Below are 17,080 nucleotides of genomic sequence, written 5' to 3'. Positions count from 1 at the left end.
TTCAGATTACGAAGGGGTTGTTTGTTTGATCCTGGAGGTAATAGGGTACAACTAAAGTTTGCTGAATGAGTAGTAGTGACACAGTCAGGCCTTTTAGGAAGATCCACTCTGGCAGATGTGTGGAGGAGGTACGGCAGTGGGGAGAGGCTTAAGGCAGGGAAGCCCTCCAGCAGGCTCCTGAACTAGTCCAGGTGGGAGGTGACAAGGGCTTGCACAAAGGTTGCGGCAGTGTCGGAGGAGGGAAGAGAGGCTGTGGGAGAAATCTTATGAAGGTAAAGTCCACAAGCCTTGGCACCTGATTGGATCTGGTGGTGAGAATGAGGATTCAGGTGAGGGTGGCATCTGGGCTGTGGCACTCAGGGACTAGGGCTCTGGATAGTACGAAGTGAAGAAAAGGGGAGTATGGGAGGGGAAAGCTAATGAGTGTGACATGGCCAGGAGGCAAGTGGAGGTGTGAGACTAGAGGTCAGGAAAAAAGTTAGGGCTGGACAAATGGATCTGAGAATCCTCTGCACAGAGATGATCATTAAATCCATGGGAGCTGGGTAGATTACCATGCAAGTTGGTATGAAGGGAGAGGAGAAGAGAGGAGGGCCCAGGCAAGAGTCTCAACCTTCCACATTGTTAGGCTGCTCTTTGTCAAATCAGGGATTCTTAAAAACTTTGATTTATGTTTTTGAAAACACATTGTTTGCCATGGCTAATAGCTGTCATATGTCATCACTGACTGTTTTTTCTTTCCCAGAAGAATGATCATAGATTCATTAATTTAGTATGGCTGTATCCAAAGTTGATTGAGACCAGAGTCAACCAAAATGGCTCCTGTGATCTTTGACCAACACGGTGGCCTTGCTAGTGGTAGAAATGATGAGTGTGGATGAGGGTTGATGTGAAGGTAGCCTCGTTGCTTGGGTTCATGTCCTTGGCAGAAGAAGTGCGTCCATTAGGCATGTGAGTGTGTCTGACCTTGCTTCTGCTTCCCGTGTAGGTATGGGGCAGATGTGGACGTCAACCACTCCCTGGCTCCTGGAATGCCTCCCCCTTCTTCCCGACGCCTCACTTCCCTGGTGGTCTGCCCGTTGTACATCAGTGCAGCCTACCACAACCTGCAATGCTTCAAGCTGCTTCTTCAAGCTGGAGCCAACCCTGATTTCAACTGCCACGGCCCTGTCAACGTCCAGGGCTTCTGCAGGGGGTCCCCTGTCTGTGTAATGGATGCCGTTTTGCGTCATGGCTGTGAGGCTGCGTTTGTCAGCCTGCTGGTCGACTTTGGTGCCAACCTGAATCTGGTGAAGTGGGAAACCTTGAATGCTGAGTCAAGAGGCAGAGTGAAAGTGAACCCAGAAGCTTTGCAGGTTTTCAAAGAAGCCAGGAGTAAGTGCAGTGAGCTTAAGACCTACTGTGATCTTTATATTGATTCATTTATTGAACACCTACTGTGTGCATACTGTGCCAGGTGCTGGGATTAAAAAAAAAAATATGAACCACACGGACCCTGTCCTTAAGGGGTTACAATCTACTGGTTGGGGAATGGAGGATGGAAGAAGATATAGTCATATGTAACTATGATACAAAGTTAAGTAAGAGAAATCAATTCGATCCAGCCAGCATCTACTGTACATACTGAGCACTGTGCTGGGTCAGATCAATGCAAGGGACCATTCCAGCCAAAACACAAGGACAAATTTGAGGAGGGAGACACTGGGGAAGGAAAGGCAGGATGCTAGCAGGTATGGGGCAGGGACAAAGTTCATTTCAAGTACAGTGGATGGCATGAAGAAAGCAAGAAAGAAGGAGGAAAGTGGGAGGAGAATGGGAAATGGGGAACCACCCAATTGGCTGGAAAATAGAGTACATCATGAGGAGAAATGTGAGAGAAGGCTAGAAAAGGAGGCACACAGATAGAGTATCCCCCTGCCCCATCTAATTAGGCATCTGTCTGACCCTGGAGCCCTGGGCTTCTCATTGGTCAGAGTGCCTTTTATAGAGCTGGCCTCATACCCAACACATTGCTGCTCCATACCTGACTTCATGACAAGCCACCCAGCCTGTGCACCCTCACCCCAACCCCTTGCTTTCAACCTCGACCTCTGGAAATAGTGACTGAATGAATACCACTATTTCTGGAAAAGATGGCTCAGTTTCCATATGGCTCCATTTACCATCTCTGTGACTTCTCAGACCAAAACACCCCAGTTCTGTAGCCTCCACTCTCTTGGCCATGGTTTTCTCTCCTGCTAACAAATGGGATCCAGGCTGTGTCCTCGAGGAGCTTATATTCTTTCGGCAGGATAGATATGTTTGTCCCAAAGGACATGCAACGTCATGCAAGTAAGCTTTAGTGCTCATAAGCACGTTAGTCTCTGAGGTGATCCAGAGGGCAGGGCGTAGTCCCTGAGCTGTTCTCTGAAGGATGCCAAGGATTCTATGGAATAGAGCTGAAGAAGGGGTGCTTTCCAAGCGTGGGGGGCAATCTCTGCAAAAACTCAGAGGTGGAAGACGGATGTCATGTCTTGAACCCCAAAGGTCTCTTTCTGCTCCAGTCTTTAGCTGCGCGTGACCGTCCTCACACATCGTATGCCGCCATGTTAGCACTGAGCCCCCTTCTAACATCTGGATTTTTGGAATTCCTCAATGACCCCAGCTCTCTCCCTCACACCCAAGCCATCCTCTGTCCTCACCAGCACCTCTGGTTTCTTGGTCTATTGCTGTTCTTCCAGTCTTCTCTATGGTTTCTCTTGCTTTCATTGCTTTCCTTGCCCACATAGCTGGCTGGCCAGCTCATCTGTCATGCTAGCTAGGACTGCCCAAGCATCTTTTGCCCTGCTGTCCTAACACCATTCTTGGCCTGTGAGAGACACATCACCCTCCCATAACACCCACTAGCTCCTTCCTTTGCTCTTGCTCTGGGTTGCTGAGGCATTAAAAAAAAAAAAAGCCCTCACACACCTTCTCTGCCTTTGCTCCACATGTGTTAATTAGTTTCAGCTACACCTAGTCTGCCTTTATTGATTCCCTATCTCATTTCCCCCAGCACCTCTTCTCTTCTGTACCCTGTCCTCCTTACTCTGTAGTTCCAAGCCACCCAAATCTAGTACTTGTCACTGAGAAGACTAAGGTGATCTCACATGGGCTCTCTCCACTCTCCTCTGGTCCTAAAGTCATGGGAGCGTCTTCTTCTCCTCTTCCTTCTTCCTTGTGGTCACAGAAGAAGAATTAAGTTAGTCCTAGTCTTCCCCAAGGTGAATTTCTCTCCACATGTCCACCCTCCTCTAGGACCCTGCTTTAGCAATCACACCCTCTCTCTCTCTCTCTCTCTCTCTCTCTCTCTCTCTCTCTCTCTCTCTCATCTTCTACCTCTTTACCTACTTGTTTCCTACCCATTCTTTCAAGCCCAACTCAGGTGTGATCTTCTCATCCATTAGCTGATAACAGCCTTCCCACCCAGGCCTTAGTAGCATGGAATTCCCCAGGCTGTAGATGTTCTTTTCATGTAGTTTTCCATGTGATGGTCATTGGGATCATGGACTTTGCAGCTGGAAGGGTCCAGAGAGGTCATCTAGTTCAAACCCCTCATTTCACAGATGAGGAAACAGAGGTTTGAGGAAGTCCACTGACTTGCCCAAGGTTACACAGATAGTAAGTCCAGAGCCAGGCCTCAAACCAGGTCCCCTGATCCCAAATCCATGATTCTTTTCACTGAACCATCTTGTTCCATGAAGGCAGGGCCATGTCTTCTCTAAACCTTGAATCCCTCTAGTATCTGGCAATAAATAATAATAATAATAATAATGTGTGTAATAAATGTGTATTAATAAATAATAAAATAAAAATGTTTATTGAATGCCAGGATCGGCATTATAAAATTGAACACGGATGCAACAAATAAGATTTTCTTTATAAAATAACACCAGCAAAGCAATGTGGGAAATTGAAAAGAAATTCATTCTTTGTGGGGCACAGGATGCTCACAGTAAAATTTCCATGAGACCTTCTCACTTCTAGGCCTAAGGATTGAGGAGACAGGAAGGAAGAGCTTGCCACAATTACTGCACTTTCTGGAGAGGTCTACCTATTCAGCTGCCTTTTTTTGTCCCCCGAATCTAAACTCTTCTGCAGACGTGGTCTCCTTCACCAAAACTTGTTTGTTTTTCTAAATTATTTTTAAAATTTTCAGTTCCCAATTCTCTCCCTCCCTCCAACCCCTTCCCTACCCTACTTTTATTATTTTTGAAAGCTCTCTTTGAACTGCTCTGCATGAAAGCCTTCCTTCATTGCAGCACCTTGTTTAGAGGTGTGTGAGAAATGCCCCTGGGTTGGGCTGGCTGGCCTTTGAAGTATTTGGGTCGAAGGTTGCTCCTCAGGTAACTAAGGTTGTTGGGCTGACCTAGAGGCACTATTTGTTTGTGCTTCAATTACTGCACCAGGGATTCTTCTTTGCCTTGGCTAACGGCTGTGATCACTCACCCAAGAGGAGGCCATTCATTCCTACTTACCTGAAATCCTTGGGTTTTGGGTGAGCCCAAGGTATTAGGCGTATTTGCAAGGCGGCTAATTTGTTTCTTGACAAATATTCTGCAAGTCCAGCTAGCTCCTTTAGATTCCCACCATGGTTCCCCTACCCCTCCAGTCATTAGAATTCATTTGGCTTTCTTGGAATAAGAACCAGATTCCCCAATGGTTTCCTCCTAGATAGTAGAACATGGTCCACTCTGTAAAAATGGAATTTGTTTCCTTGGGGATGATGGTGGGGGTGAAGGGGTTGACTTGGATTCTCTCTATGAGTGACTGATGCCTACTAGTGAAGTGCATCCGCAGGGTCATACAGTAAGGAGGAGGAAACTGAGGCACAGAGCACTGTGGCTGACAGCAAGAGGCCCCCCTTCTCATTCTGACCAAGACACAAAGTTCTCCTATGATCATCGGTGATCTACTTTGTTCCTTTTTTACTACAATGATACCAGTAGTGATCATACCACACAGTCCAAAGTTCTGTGACCTCACCAGCATTGGTCTTCCCTCCTTCGACACAGATTGCATCCACCTAGCCCCACTCCTACCTCATAAATCTGTCGATCATCTTCTAAGGTTCATATTGTTGATGAATTCATCCTGGTGCGTGCCCTTTCAGGACCTAGTAAGGCTGGGCTTTGCAGAAGACCAGAGGATCTATATCATTGGATCTTTGCTCGAAGCCTTCCTGGCTTGGCCAGGCCTTCCAGAAGATGCATCTCTTTGATGTAGGTTTTCTTCCATTCCATGATGAGGGTGTCACTAGAGGGTGACTTTAATAATAATAATCATATTTAGCATATTTAGTGCTTTACATGAGTTATATTATCCTAATAACAGCCCCTGAGAGGTAGTTGCTATTGTTATCTTCATTTTCCAGATGAGGAACTGAGGCAAATGGGGTGAAGTGACTTGCCCAGGGTCACAGAGCTGGTAAGTGTCTGAAGCTGGATTTGAACTCAGGTCTCCCTGACTCCTGCACCAGCTGTCTTTCTGCTATCATGACCCATTGGACTTTAGTGCTACAACAATAACAATTTTATCCAATAATATATTCACAAAGAAGTCTTGAAGAAATGGCTATCTTCCCAGTGCCTGGCACACAGCAGGTGCTTAATAAATGCTTGTTGATGGGTTGATTGAGTCATGAGTATTTGTTTGTGGAAATAAAGGGACTCAGGATGGTGATTCATGATTGTGCAATGCCACTAGAAATTACAGAGGAGTTATCTTTGGGTGGGCCAGACTCATCAGTCACTACAGATTGTGAATGAAGTGGTGGAAACCATGCAAGGTAGCAGAGTAGGTCACAAAAATTTCTCATCTCTTGGATACCCAGAAAAACACAGTCAAGCTGCTAGAATTAGACACCAGAAGCTTGCTGTCCTTTGTAAACTAACAGACAGCAGATCTGCACACCACAAAGAAAAACACCCAAATAGCCTTAAGAATTCAGTAAATAAAGAACCCAACTGGAACTAGAGGATCATGACCATTAGAATTGTTGCTCATAGCTGCTCGCTCAGACGGGACTTTGGGCCAGAAAATCTAGAAGCAACATTTTTAATAGATGTCATCACACTGAAGACTCCTAATTTCCCCTTTTCGCTTAAAATTCCATTTTATTTTATTTTCCATTCAAAATTCTCTCTCTCCCTCTCCCCCTCCTCTGCCCCACCCACTGAGAAGCAAGAAAAACAAAGCTCATTACAGAAACGTATAGTCATGGTGCATAAATTCCTGCATTAACCATGCTTGGAAGAAAGAAGGGGGGGAGAGAAAGAGAGAGAGAGAGAGAGAGAGAGAGAGAGAGAGAAGAGAGAGAGAGAGAGAGAGAGAGAGAGAGAGAGAGAGAGAGAGAAACTGTTAAGAAATATCTCACATAGCTGTTGGTAAAAAAAAAAAGAGAAAGAAGAAAAGAAAGAAAGAGGAAGGGAGGGAGAAAAGAAGGAAGGAAGGAAAGAAAGAAAAATAGAAAAGAAAAGAAAGAAGGGGGGAAGGGGAAGCAAAAGCAACAATATGCCTTTACTTGAGCCCTTCAGTGTTCTCAGGTGGGTAACATACTTCATCACAAATCCTTTGAAACTGTGGTTTGTCATGGCGCTGTTCAGAGTTCTTCAGTCTTTCACATGTTTTTGAGACTCCATTTCCAACTCACTCAGAATAAAAAACTTTCAAAATAATGGAGACCAAACAGAAGACAGTGGAGCCCTGTGAAAACAGGCCTGGTCCCTGTGTCCTCCCTGACACCTCATCTCCTGCAGTTGTCCCAAAGACACTTTCAGGAGCCTCTGACCTCATATTCTCGTTCCATTAATAGTCATTTTCTCCCCTCAGCCATAGTCCACAGAACATTGTATATAAAACAAATAATAACAGGTTAAAGATTTGTCCTCCGACCATTCTATCTGAACTCCATTAAAAGAAAAAAAGATTAATGATAATAAAATAATCATCACTTATCAGTATTATTAATAATACCAAAATAATTGTTAAAATCAAACATGTATATTGATATATTATATACAAATATATTAATAGGTTGTATATATGTTAATTTTGAGCAGCAGCTTGGCACAGTGCCTAGACACTCTAGAGTAAGCATCTAACTTGTAGTCAGTAAGACTTGGCTAGATGGCAGCTAGATGGCACCATAGTGCATAGAGCACAAGTCAGAAAGACTCCTGCTCCTGAATTCAAATCCAGCTGTGTGCCCCTGGGCAAGTCACTTAACCCTGTTTGCCTCAGTTGCCTCATCTGTCAAATGAGCTGGAGGAGGAAAGGGCAAACCGCTGCTGTGTCTCTGCTAAGAAAACCCCACATGGGATCACAGAGAGTCAGATATGACTGAAAATGACTGAACAACAACAGCAAGACTGGGTTCGGGGGCTGCCTCTGCCATTTCCTAATGGTGCGACTCTGGAACGGCCACTGCTCCCTTTTGAGGCTCAGGTTGAGGCATCCCTGTTCAGGGATGATGACGACTAAGATTAGGGTTAGGAACACGGTGAGAGTGCTAAAAATCAGAATAATAAACACTGTCAAAGGGAGGAGAAGGCAATCCCAACCAGGGAATTCCGAAGCTTGGGGCGCTGGGCTGAGGATTCTGTGCCGTGCCCAGATTTAAACCTGCAGTAGCAAATACAGGCTTCCAATCAGTTTTTCTTTTCCTTTGACCAGCCCGGTGCCTCCGTCAGCCAGACACTGTGATAATACTCAGGATACAAACAAAAGGCAGAAACGGTGCGTGCCATCAAGGAGCTCGCGTTCTTATATCTCGCTCGCGTTCTTATATCTCACTTTGGCTCTTCCCAGGGAGCTCCCTGAGGCAGGGCGGTGGCTCCGAGAGCCGGAGGTCGGGGCTGCTCAGTGCCTGGATTCCATCTCGTGGAGCTGGCTCGGTGGAGTGACTCTTTCTCTTTCCTCTTCCTCCTCTCTAGGTGCCCCCAGGACCTTGCTATGCTTGTGCCGGGTGTCCGTGAGGAGGGCTCTCGGCAAGTGTCGGCTCTACCTTATACCCTCTCTCCCCCTCCCTGATGCCATCAAGCAGTTTTTACTTTATGAGCAGAGTTAAAACGCAGACGCGATTGTGGGGATGCTTCTCAAGGATGAAAGCAGGTGACCTGAGAACCAAATTGGTGTCTGTTCATTGCTCTCCATCTCACACCCCGAACTGTTGAGAAGTATTCCAAGGAGCTGCTGGTAAAGAGGTAGCCTCGGTTAGTGCTGATGTTAACCAGCCCGGTGCTTTTGTCAGCGTGCTGTGTTTTGTGAAGGATCTCTCAACTGACTTTGATCTAGCCTTGGCTTATTTTCAACGGTGGGGCTATTCCTATATTTTCTTTTCCTTTGATAACCCTACGTGTAATTTTCATAGCTGAGATGTTGCAACCACCTGCATATAATCAAAACTGGGGATGGAATGTGTATCGAGGGTATCGGTTGGGTTCCAGAGGTCAGCTAATGCCTCCATAAGGATAGTGCAATTAGCAACCTGGTGGTGTATGTGCTTCTGTGTGTATATATATATATATATATATATATATATATATGTATATATATATATATATATATATATATATATATATATATATATTTCTAAAGTGAAATGTTTACGTCAATATGTGATGGATGCAAATAATTAATTTTGGGAAAATACATTTAACCCAAGGTAAATGTTAGTCAACAAGCATTTATTAAATACTTACTGTGGTCAAGTCCCTGTGCTAAGTGTTGGGAATACAAAAAAGACAGACGTTGTCTTTGCCTCAAGGCACTCATATTCTGATGGGGGAGATAATATGGAGGATGTAGGCAGAACAGGTCAAAGGTCATCTTAGAGGGGAGGAATGAGCAAAAAATGTCCATTGTCCTCTGTTGAGAGATTAGCTGGCATATGGTATTTAGAGGTGTGATATTTCACAAAATCACAGAATTTGATAGTGTTCCAGAACCTCAGTGGTCATCTCATGGGTCATCCAACCCAAACCCGAAAACAACCCCTACTATCACATACTCAACCAACATAGATATTTGTCTGCTCACATAGTCTTCTACACTCACAATGGAATTGCTTGTAATGGCTGCCAAAGATGTCATGGCCCAGATTAAGGGAGACAAAGGTCCAGAAGAAAGACGATGACATTTTCCTTGACCTCAGCCCTTCCCACATCCAATATGCAACATTGGGTTCAGTCTTGGGGAAATATTTTAGGAACAAGAGTGAGGAAGACTCAAGGGAGGGCAACCAAGATGGAAAGGGCATTGAATTCCATGCCGTCTGATGGCGGTTTTAAGGAATTGGGGATGGTCAGCCTGGAAAAGACAAGCCTTGGGCAGGACGTGCAAATGGTCTTCAAGAATTTGAACAGCTACCACATGGAGGAAACAACTGACCTGTTCTCTTTGTCCAAAGCAGGCATAATGGGTGGCAGTCAGCTAGGCAAATTTATGGGAAACTTTGTAAGAAATGCAGCTGTTCCAAAGTGGGAGGGAGAGCGTTCTCTTACCAGGTCTTCATGCACTGTCCCAGTGGCCCCCTTTGGGGCGGTGTTAAGTAGCTTTGCTTTTCAGATGGGGTTGCATTAAACAGCATCTCCAGCCCCTTCTCACTGACACTTTTCCTTCTGCAGTCTGTCTTTCCTCCCTTGGTGAGTCAGACTGACTAGCTTCCTTTGGTCACTTCTTATGTCCTTTCAAAGATCCTTTCTCAACTGTATTGATATCAGGTTAAACCTTGACCTTTATCTTCCCTGAATCCATACTTGGAACAGTCACAAGTGCTGAAATATCAGTCCAGCTATGAGAGCCTGGAGTGCCTCCCAATTTCTCCATTTTCCATCCCCTAGATGAGACAGCTGTCACAAAAAGATGGGTCAGTTTCAGAGGCTATAACCAAAAAAAGAACCAATATTTAAGCACTTATGAAGCACCTGCTATATACAAGGCATTGCGCTAAGTGTTGGAGATATAGAGACACCAAAATGAAACAATGCCTGCCCTCTAGGACTTTACATTATGTAAGGATTATCCAATACGCACCAGTCTACAGGTAGAAGAAGTGTTATAACAACAGCATTCACTGCCACCACATACAGGACAATCAGTCAAGGAACAAGCTTTGATTAAGCACCTACTATGTGTCGATGTTGGGGATGCAAAAGCAAAGGTGAAAGTCTTTGTTCTCAAGGAGCAGCTGTTTTGTTGAGGGGAGGGGTGGGATAAAAGGCCTAGGGCTCTGTTGCAATAACACGAAATACACACGTGGTCGTTTCAGCTAGCTGTGTGGCTGCTTCCAAATTCCTAGATGTTTGGTGCTAGACGCATAGATTATTCTGGAGAATTGATTGCATTTGTATTTTGGCTCTGCCATCTTGGTGTCCCAGGACTCTAGGGTCCTGAGAGAGAAGCTCACAGAATCCTCCCCATTCTGGAGCTGGGAGAGACCTCTGAGATGTTCTACTAGGCACAGGGGAGAAACTGAGGCTCAGAGGAGAGAAGAGAGTTCCCAGAGTCACACAGTATCACGATAATGACACTTCTATAGTACTTTCAGGTACTGCTTACAAAGCACTGTATATATATTGGCCCACATGATTATCACATCAGCCCATTAAGGTCTATAGATAGTACAGAGGGCACTTAGGTCTTATATATGAGGAAACTGAAGTTCAGAGAGCACAAATGAGCTGCTTAAGGTCACACCCGGAACAAGGGTTGGTGCAGGATTTGAGCCTTTCTCACTCTGAATCCCAAAGTCAAGCATCCTACTTTTTCGGGTTTATTGATGAGCTGATTCTTGCTCAAGGATGGGCTGGCTGGTTAGCTTCAGACGTCCTTTCCATCTCTGAGATCCTGTGATCCTCTGATCTGCACTGTTGTCCAAGGATTCTCAGGTATCCTGGTATCCTTAGACATCTGAGTCTCTGAGGCTGGACTGCTTAACACTAAAGCAAATGGTGATTTAATCAATCCAATGAGAAATACAAAAATCAGTCAAACCAGTTGTGTGATTGAATTGGTCAGTTCAGGTGGAAAACTAGAGCCACTTATATGTATAACTGGAATTAAATCCTAGCTCATTGGCCCAAAGTGACATGACCTCCCACACCACAGTGGCCTCCTCTGAGGTCCTTTCCACCCTGATATCTATGGACTTACCTTGGGATTAGCACAATTTAATGAACATTTATTAAGTGCCTCTGATACATGTACAAGGAGTTCACCTTCAGAGGAGCGTGGGATGCTTGAGGGCAGGGACTGAACCATTTTATTTTTGTCATCATATCCCCAGCACCTGGCACAATGACTGGCACATTGTGGGCACTTAATAAATTCTTATAGATTAATTAGAAATGCAGTGGTGCTGTGCCAATGGGGTACAAAGCTATAAACAAAACCATCCCTGCCTCCAAGGAGCTTACATTCTACTGTACTCTTCTGGTTTGAAATTTGTCTCTATGGCACTGGCACCATTACTCAATAAAATGCTCTTGGTCCATCATAAGCAGGTATGGAAAGATAGAACCAGAGAGGACATTAATGGTTGTCCATTTCCCCTCCCCCCATCTCATTTTCCAAAGGAAGAAATTGAGTTTAAGAGAGGGGAAATGACTTACCCAAGGTACCATAGGGTGAGATTTGAACCTAGATCCTCTGTCTGCAGATCTAGAGCTCTTCTTTCCATGTAATCATTTAAGACATGTAGAAACTGGGTCAAACAGAGCCATCAGACTGTGCTAGAACATGGCGTAGAAGCCCAGTTGAACTCAGTTAAAAGCAAGATACAGTGGGTAAATTTTGAGGTGGTTCAGGACCATGACTTACTCATTACCAGGTTCCCAAGTTTAATTTCTGGGTTCTCAAGCAAAGTGTTGTGAGGGCCCTTCTCCCAACCTAGCCCCTTGTTATGTATCCTGGGCCCCTCTTCTTTTCATGGACACCTTGGGGTTTCCATAAATGTCTGAATTTCCCAGTGAATGAATTGTGAGTCAGTCAAGGCCCCATGCTCTCCCATCCCACACTGTGCAAATAAACTGGAAGCCATTAAAAATTTGCTGGTAGGGCGTTGGGGGCCATGAGCACAGCAGTGAAGCCCATCTTCAGCCAGGACCTGAACGAGGCCAAGCGGTGGGTGCAGGAGCTGTACTGGGCCTGGTACCACGAGGTGCCCACCACCGTGCACCTTTTCCAGCTGGACATCTCTGTGAAGCAGGGCCGGGACAAAGTCCAAGAAATGTTCATGAAGAACGCCCCATGTTACAGACCCTCGGGTGGTGGATCGCTTGGTCTTAAGGGGAAGATGGAATTGGAGGAGACAATTAAAGTCTGGAAGCAGCAGACCCACGTTGTGCGGCTCTTCCATGAAGCAGAAGCCCCCCGACCCAAAGATTTCCTCTCCAGATTCTATGCTGGCCATGACCCATGATGTGCCTCTGGAAAGGGGCACATTGGTATTTAATTCTAATACTGCAAATAAACTCTATGGTGGAAAAAAAATTGCTGGTAGACACACATCTTCTTGTTTGCCATGACTGTGAATGATGTCATCTGGAGGAAGAGAGGTTTCAGAGGCCTGGGAGGAGCCTGAGTGAACTGGCCACATATCAGAGACCCAGGAGAGATGGAGCCCTGAGTGCTCACATCGGCTCAGCTGGGCCACTGACCCGTCACCTCGAGGGGCAGCTGGAGACGTTCCTGAGCACATGCTTCAGATGGCACTAGGAATGCATTGGGCAATGATGGGGATGCTTGGAATTCAGGTTCTGCAAACTCGGGGTTTCACTGTGGCTGATTCATGGGAAAGGGCGCAGCTAGCTTCATTATACTATGTCACTGCATAGTGGTTAGGGAGCCAGCCCCAAAGTCAGGAATTCCTAAGCTCTGGTCCTATTTCTGACATCTACAGGGCTGGATGACACTGGGCCAGTCCCCTAGCCTGTCTGTGCTCTAAATATCCCTCCAAGACTAGAAACTGTGGAAAAGGTGCTGGTCTGTACTGGTGGAGTTTCCTTGGCCAGGAAGCCCCTAGAGCACTGGAACCAGGGATCTGTTCCCTGGCTCTATCCTTGTGTTGATTTTGGTCTGCAGCTATAGTTTCACTGATGTGTGGATACCCCCTCCCCTGACACAGATTAGCCACTCATCTGAACCCTGTGGTCTGAGAGTATGCCTGGGGCATTGAGAGATGAAGTGGCTTGTCTGGGATGATTCAGTCAGTAGAGTCAGAAGGAGGATGGAGAACCAAGGCTGGTCCTCTGTTCACAACATCAAATTCAATTTACTTCTCTTTTCCCCAAATTCATTAATTCACATTCTTTCAACAATCTTTTATTAAAATCCACCAATGGTCAATCCCAAGGGCCCCACAAACATAAATGGCAGGGTCCCTGCCTTCAGGCTATTTTAATTTTATGGAAGGTTCCGGGCTTTGGGTGGCCAGAGCACCCCCTGCTCACTTGGGGGTGATTTACACCTCGTTACCAGTTTGGACATTTGGGAAATTTCATGAAAATTCTGACTTTTCAAAACTGGGGCCTTTTGTGAACCCGCCCAAACCCCACTCATTTTCCAGGTCTGTAATGGCTGATGGCAGAGAGGGTCAGCTTCTGTTACTGAGCAGAATGCCAGCTTTTAAAGGTGTTTTGCTCCTTACAGATTGTGAGCTGACAAAATAGAAGGGTGGCGGTGAGAGAGGGAGGAATGATACATGTGGCAGAGGACATGGCTCAGGAATCAGAAGACAGACTCCAAACTGCAGGGGATCCCAGAGACCAACCGATCCATGCCAGGCTCGATGAAGGGCCCCTCCACCAGCAAAGGATAGGTCAGCCTCTGAGCTTGAATACATAGTCTACCAAGTGTAATCTCCAGGACTTTGGGAAAATCATGTTTGCTTCTCAGTTTTCTCATCTGTGAAATGGGAATAACAATACCTATAAGATAAATGTGATGGCGTGTATGGGAATCCTTTGTGAACTGGAAATAGCCAGGTGGATTCAGCTGCTCCTATCATTGGTGGTGGTGGTGTTAACCTTTTCTGTTAGAAGATAATAGTGCCATAAATATGTGTTTTTCAGGAATACAGGGTGCCCAATTGTGCCTCAGTGGGACACAGACCGGGGGGTCTCTGTGGATGGAGCTTACATGTTTATACAGGATTCTAGGCTTTAGAGCAAGGAAGTCTTTAAAGGACAAACCTGTCATTTTTCAGATGAGAAAACTGCAAGAGTGAGTGACTTCCCTGAGTTCAGACAATCCTCACGTGTCAGGGCTTGAAACCAGGTCTTTCTGATCTGAGGCCTGATCTCTACCACCCCATCCTACCTCTTCATGATGATTATTATTACTATTACTGAACCTCACAACAACCTTAAGGCATGGGTGCTGTTATTCTCCCCTTTTTACAGATCAGGAAACTGAGGCTTGGAGAGGCTGAGAACTCGCTGAAGATCACGCAGCTAGTCAGGGTCAGAGGAGGCTTGAATGCAGGACTCTGGTTTCCAAGTCCAGCCTTTGATCGACTATGAGAGACGTGCTGCCACAACCAGCTTCTGTAGAAGTAAATAAATAGCTAAGAAAAGTGTAGACTGCCCATTCAACGTGATTTTTCTCCAGTGGATCTCACCTAACACATGTGGGTGCCCAGTATGGGAACTCTTCCTTTTCTCATCTTCTGATGGGGCTCAAGTCTCACAGACAGGCAGCTGGTGATAGAGGTCTCTGATGCTGCTCCCCTTCTGTTAGACCCAGGCTCTGTCCTATGGCACAGTGATCTCTCCTGGGAATGTGGCCCAAAAACTTTGGCATGAGCAGGAGGGCCTCTGTCTCTGCAGGTGATGGGATGAGGGCGATTGCAGGATCCTCCATGTGGAGCTGGAGGGAGCTCAGAGGCCACCTAACCCAACCCCCTCACTTTTCAGAGGGAGCCTGAGCTCTGCTCATTAATCTCCCACACCAGTACTGATAAGTTGCTTTGGGCATCAGTAGTACACAGGTATCCCAGACTGGCCCAAGAGATGCTTTTTAGTGGGACCCTGGCTGCCACCAGGGTCTTAGGCCAAGCTGGAAAGTTTGGAAAGCTTCTGAACTCCGCACAGAGCTAAGGTGGGGCATGCAGCCAGCCCCTGATCCAGGACTGCCAAAATTTAGAGTGTGCCAGGGACATTTGAGTTCCTTGAGGAGGTAGAAACCCCTGAGCTTGGGTTCCACTTAGCAAGAATAACGAAGCTAGCAAGCTTCCCAGAGTGGCTTTCCTCCTCCTGGCTGCCAGGATTGTTTGTGCTCTGCTCTATTCACTCACTCTGCTTTCCCCCTAGATTTCTGGTATACTGGGGTCTCTCTCCACCCAGCACCTCAGTTCCTCTGACTGAGGCCACCATGTAGGGTCTCTGCTTCCACTACTGGGTTTAAAAAAAATATTGACTGGGGATCTGTTAGCCCTGGGCCCAGCTATTCCAGTCCTTGTCCAGTAATGGAGCCATGACTTTGCCCCTGTCCCCACCTCTCCTCCAATGCCCAGCCCCTGATGTTACCTTCTGGTCTCCTCCATATTTGCACTTCCATTAACCTTTCCTGATCTCCTCTGACCTTCATCTAAGCTCCTAATGAGAGAGGGCAGCTGCCTAATTCAGATACCTCAATCCAATCCAATTCAATGAGCATCTCTTAAGTACCTACTATGTGTCAATTACTGTGCTAAGTTCTTGGAACACTGAGGAAAAAAATCAACCATCCCTAACCTCAAAAGCAGGGATTGTTAAAAGATTATTTGATTCTTTTGGAGGGGAGGTGGGATGAAGGATGCTTTACAGAGAGGGGCAAGTGAGCTGAGGCCTGAAGGAAGTCAAAGACTGAGAGGCACAAGTCAATGAACAAGCATTTGTTAAGCACCTACTATGTGCCATGGTGCTGGGCCACTGACAGAAATGCCTCAGTACCTGGCTCAAAGAACTTCTATTCTACTGGGGAAATGCTTCATGTCCACAGCTAAGTTAAGTACAAGATAAGTGCCAAAAATGTAGAGATGGAAAATTGTATGACCTTCTCCTGGAAGCTGGTTGTCCTGGGGTCTAGTTTGACTCAGGACACCTTAAATGAGGAATTCTGGGAAGCTAGGTTTCTTCTGTGTATGGCTTCTTATTGCCTTAAAATAAATTTGCTGCCTCTCTGCCATGTATAAGCCCCTTCCTTTCTGTTAAGGATCTGATCTGAGAGAAACTTAAGGGTGTGGCTTGTCTGAGGAAGACTGTGGGTGCCCTGATTTCAGGAATGTGCACTTAAATACATCTTCATCGTATATCGTAGTAGTTTGTTATAACAATTATTGCCTCTGTCTGAACGCATACTCCATTCTCTCCTATTTACACAGCCCTCGAGTGCTGGGTCTGACATGTTTCCTGATGATTGTTGAGCTCTGGGTAAATGATGTGATCCCAGAACAAGATATTGGCTAGAAGGAATGGCCCTTGGGTCAACATTTTCCCCCCAATCTGCTGATGAGCCTGTTTCCTGGCCCTTCACGCTCACTATTTCTTGCATCCATTTCAGAAGGGCAAGACTCACTGTCCTGCGTGTTAATGTGCTGTCACCTCAATAAAGGTTGTGTTTCCCTGACTGTGGCTGCCAAACTCCTCTTTTCTTTGGACCATTCATTTAGGCAGAGAGCTGTGCTGATGCTTATGCATGCACTTGGTGAACACATTTCAGCCAGAAAAGACTTACATCTGAGAAAGGAGAAGGACTTTAATTTACTTCAGCCTGATACTTGACAAATTATTTTTGAGGAAAAGAAAAGGTCTCCAGTTGGGCATGGTGATCAACACATGGAATCCCAGATATATGTGGAGGCTCATGGATCGTTTGAGCTGGGGAGTTCTGAGTTGAATTAGGATTCCACCAAATGGGGGTCTGAGCTCCAGCTATATGGGTATGGAGAGGGCCACCAGGCTGCCTAAAGAGGGGTGAACCATTCCAGGTCAAAGCTCCCATGGGGAGAGTGGTAGCCCATGAAGGACCATTGCATTTCCAGTGATAGAGGGAGACTCAATCTCCAAAAGCAAATGAGTAA

General features: G+C 45.9%; 1 protein-coding gene and 1 pseudogene across 7 annotated transcripts in view; both read left to right on the top strand.

The window, feature by feature from the left end:
- Nucleotides 1–16,626, top strand: part of ASB1 (ankyrin repeat and SOCS box containing 1) — a 30,188-nt gene extending 13,562 nt beyond the window's left edge. For 3 of the 7 annotated variants that reach the window (XM_078154605.1, XM_078154607.1, XM_078154606.1), the window contains 2 exons: nt 989–1,374; nt 7,953–8,729. In XM_078154605.1, coding sequence (XP_078010731.1) covers nt 989–1,374; nt 7,953–8,086 — 520 coding nt within the window. In that variant the 3' untranslated portion in view covers nt 8,087–8,729. Of the gene's footprint in view, nt 1–988; nt 1,375–5,392; nt 5,705–7,952; nt 8,730–16,381 lie in introns of those variants that run through there. The other 4 variants (XR_002322079.2, XM_020974916.2, XM_020974918.2 and 1 more) reach the window with 4 other exon arrangements.
- On the top strand, nt 12,065–16,185 carry LOC144457928 (NADH dehydrogenase [ubiquinone] 1 alpha subcomplex subunit 6 pseudogene; annotated as a pseudogene).
- Nucleotides 16,627–17,080: the final 454 nt, after the last annotated feature.

Source organism: Phascolarctos cinereus, unplaced genomic scaffold (genome assembly GCF_003287225.1).
Source record: "Phascolarctos cinereus isolate Bilbo 61053 unplaced genomic scaffold, phaCin_HiC Scaffold_5;HRSCAF=322, whole genome shotgun sequence".
NCBI classification, from domain to species: Eukaryota; Metazoa; Chordata; class Mammalia; order Diprotodontia; family Phascolarctidae; genus Phascolarctos; species Phascolarctos cinereus.
This window is presented reverse-complemented; position numbering and strand designations above follow the sequence as displayed.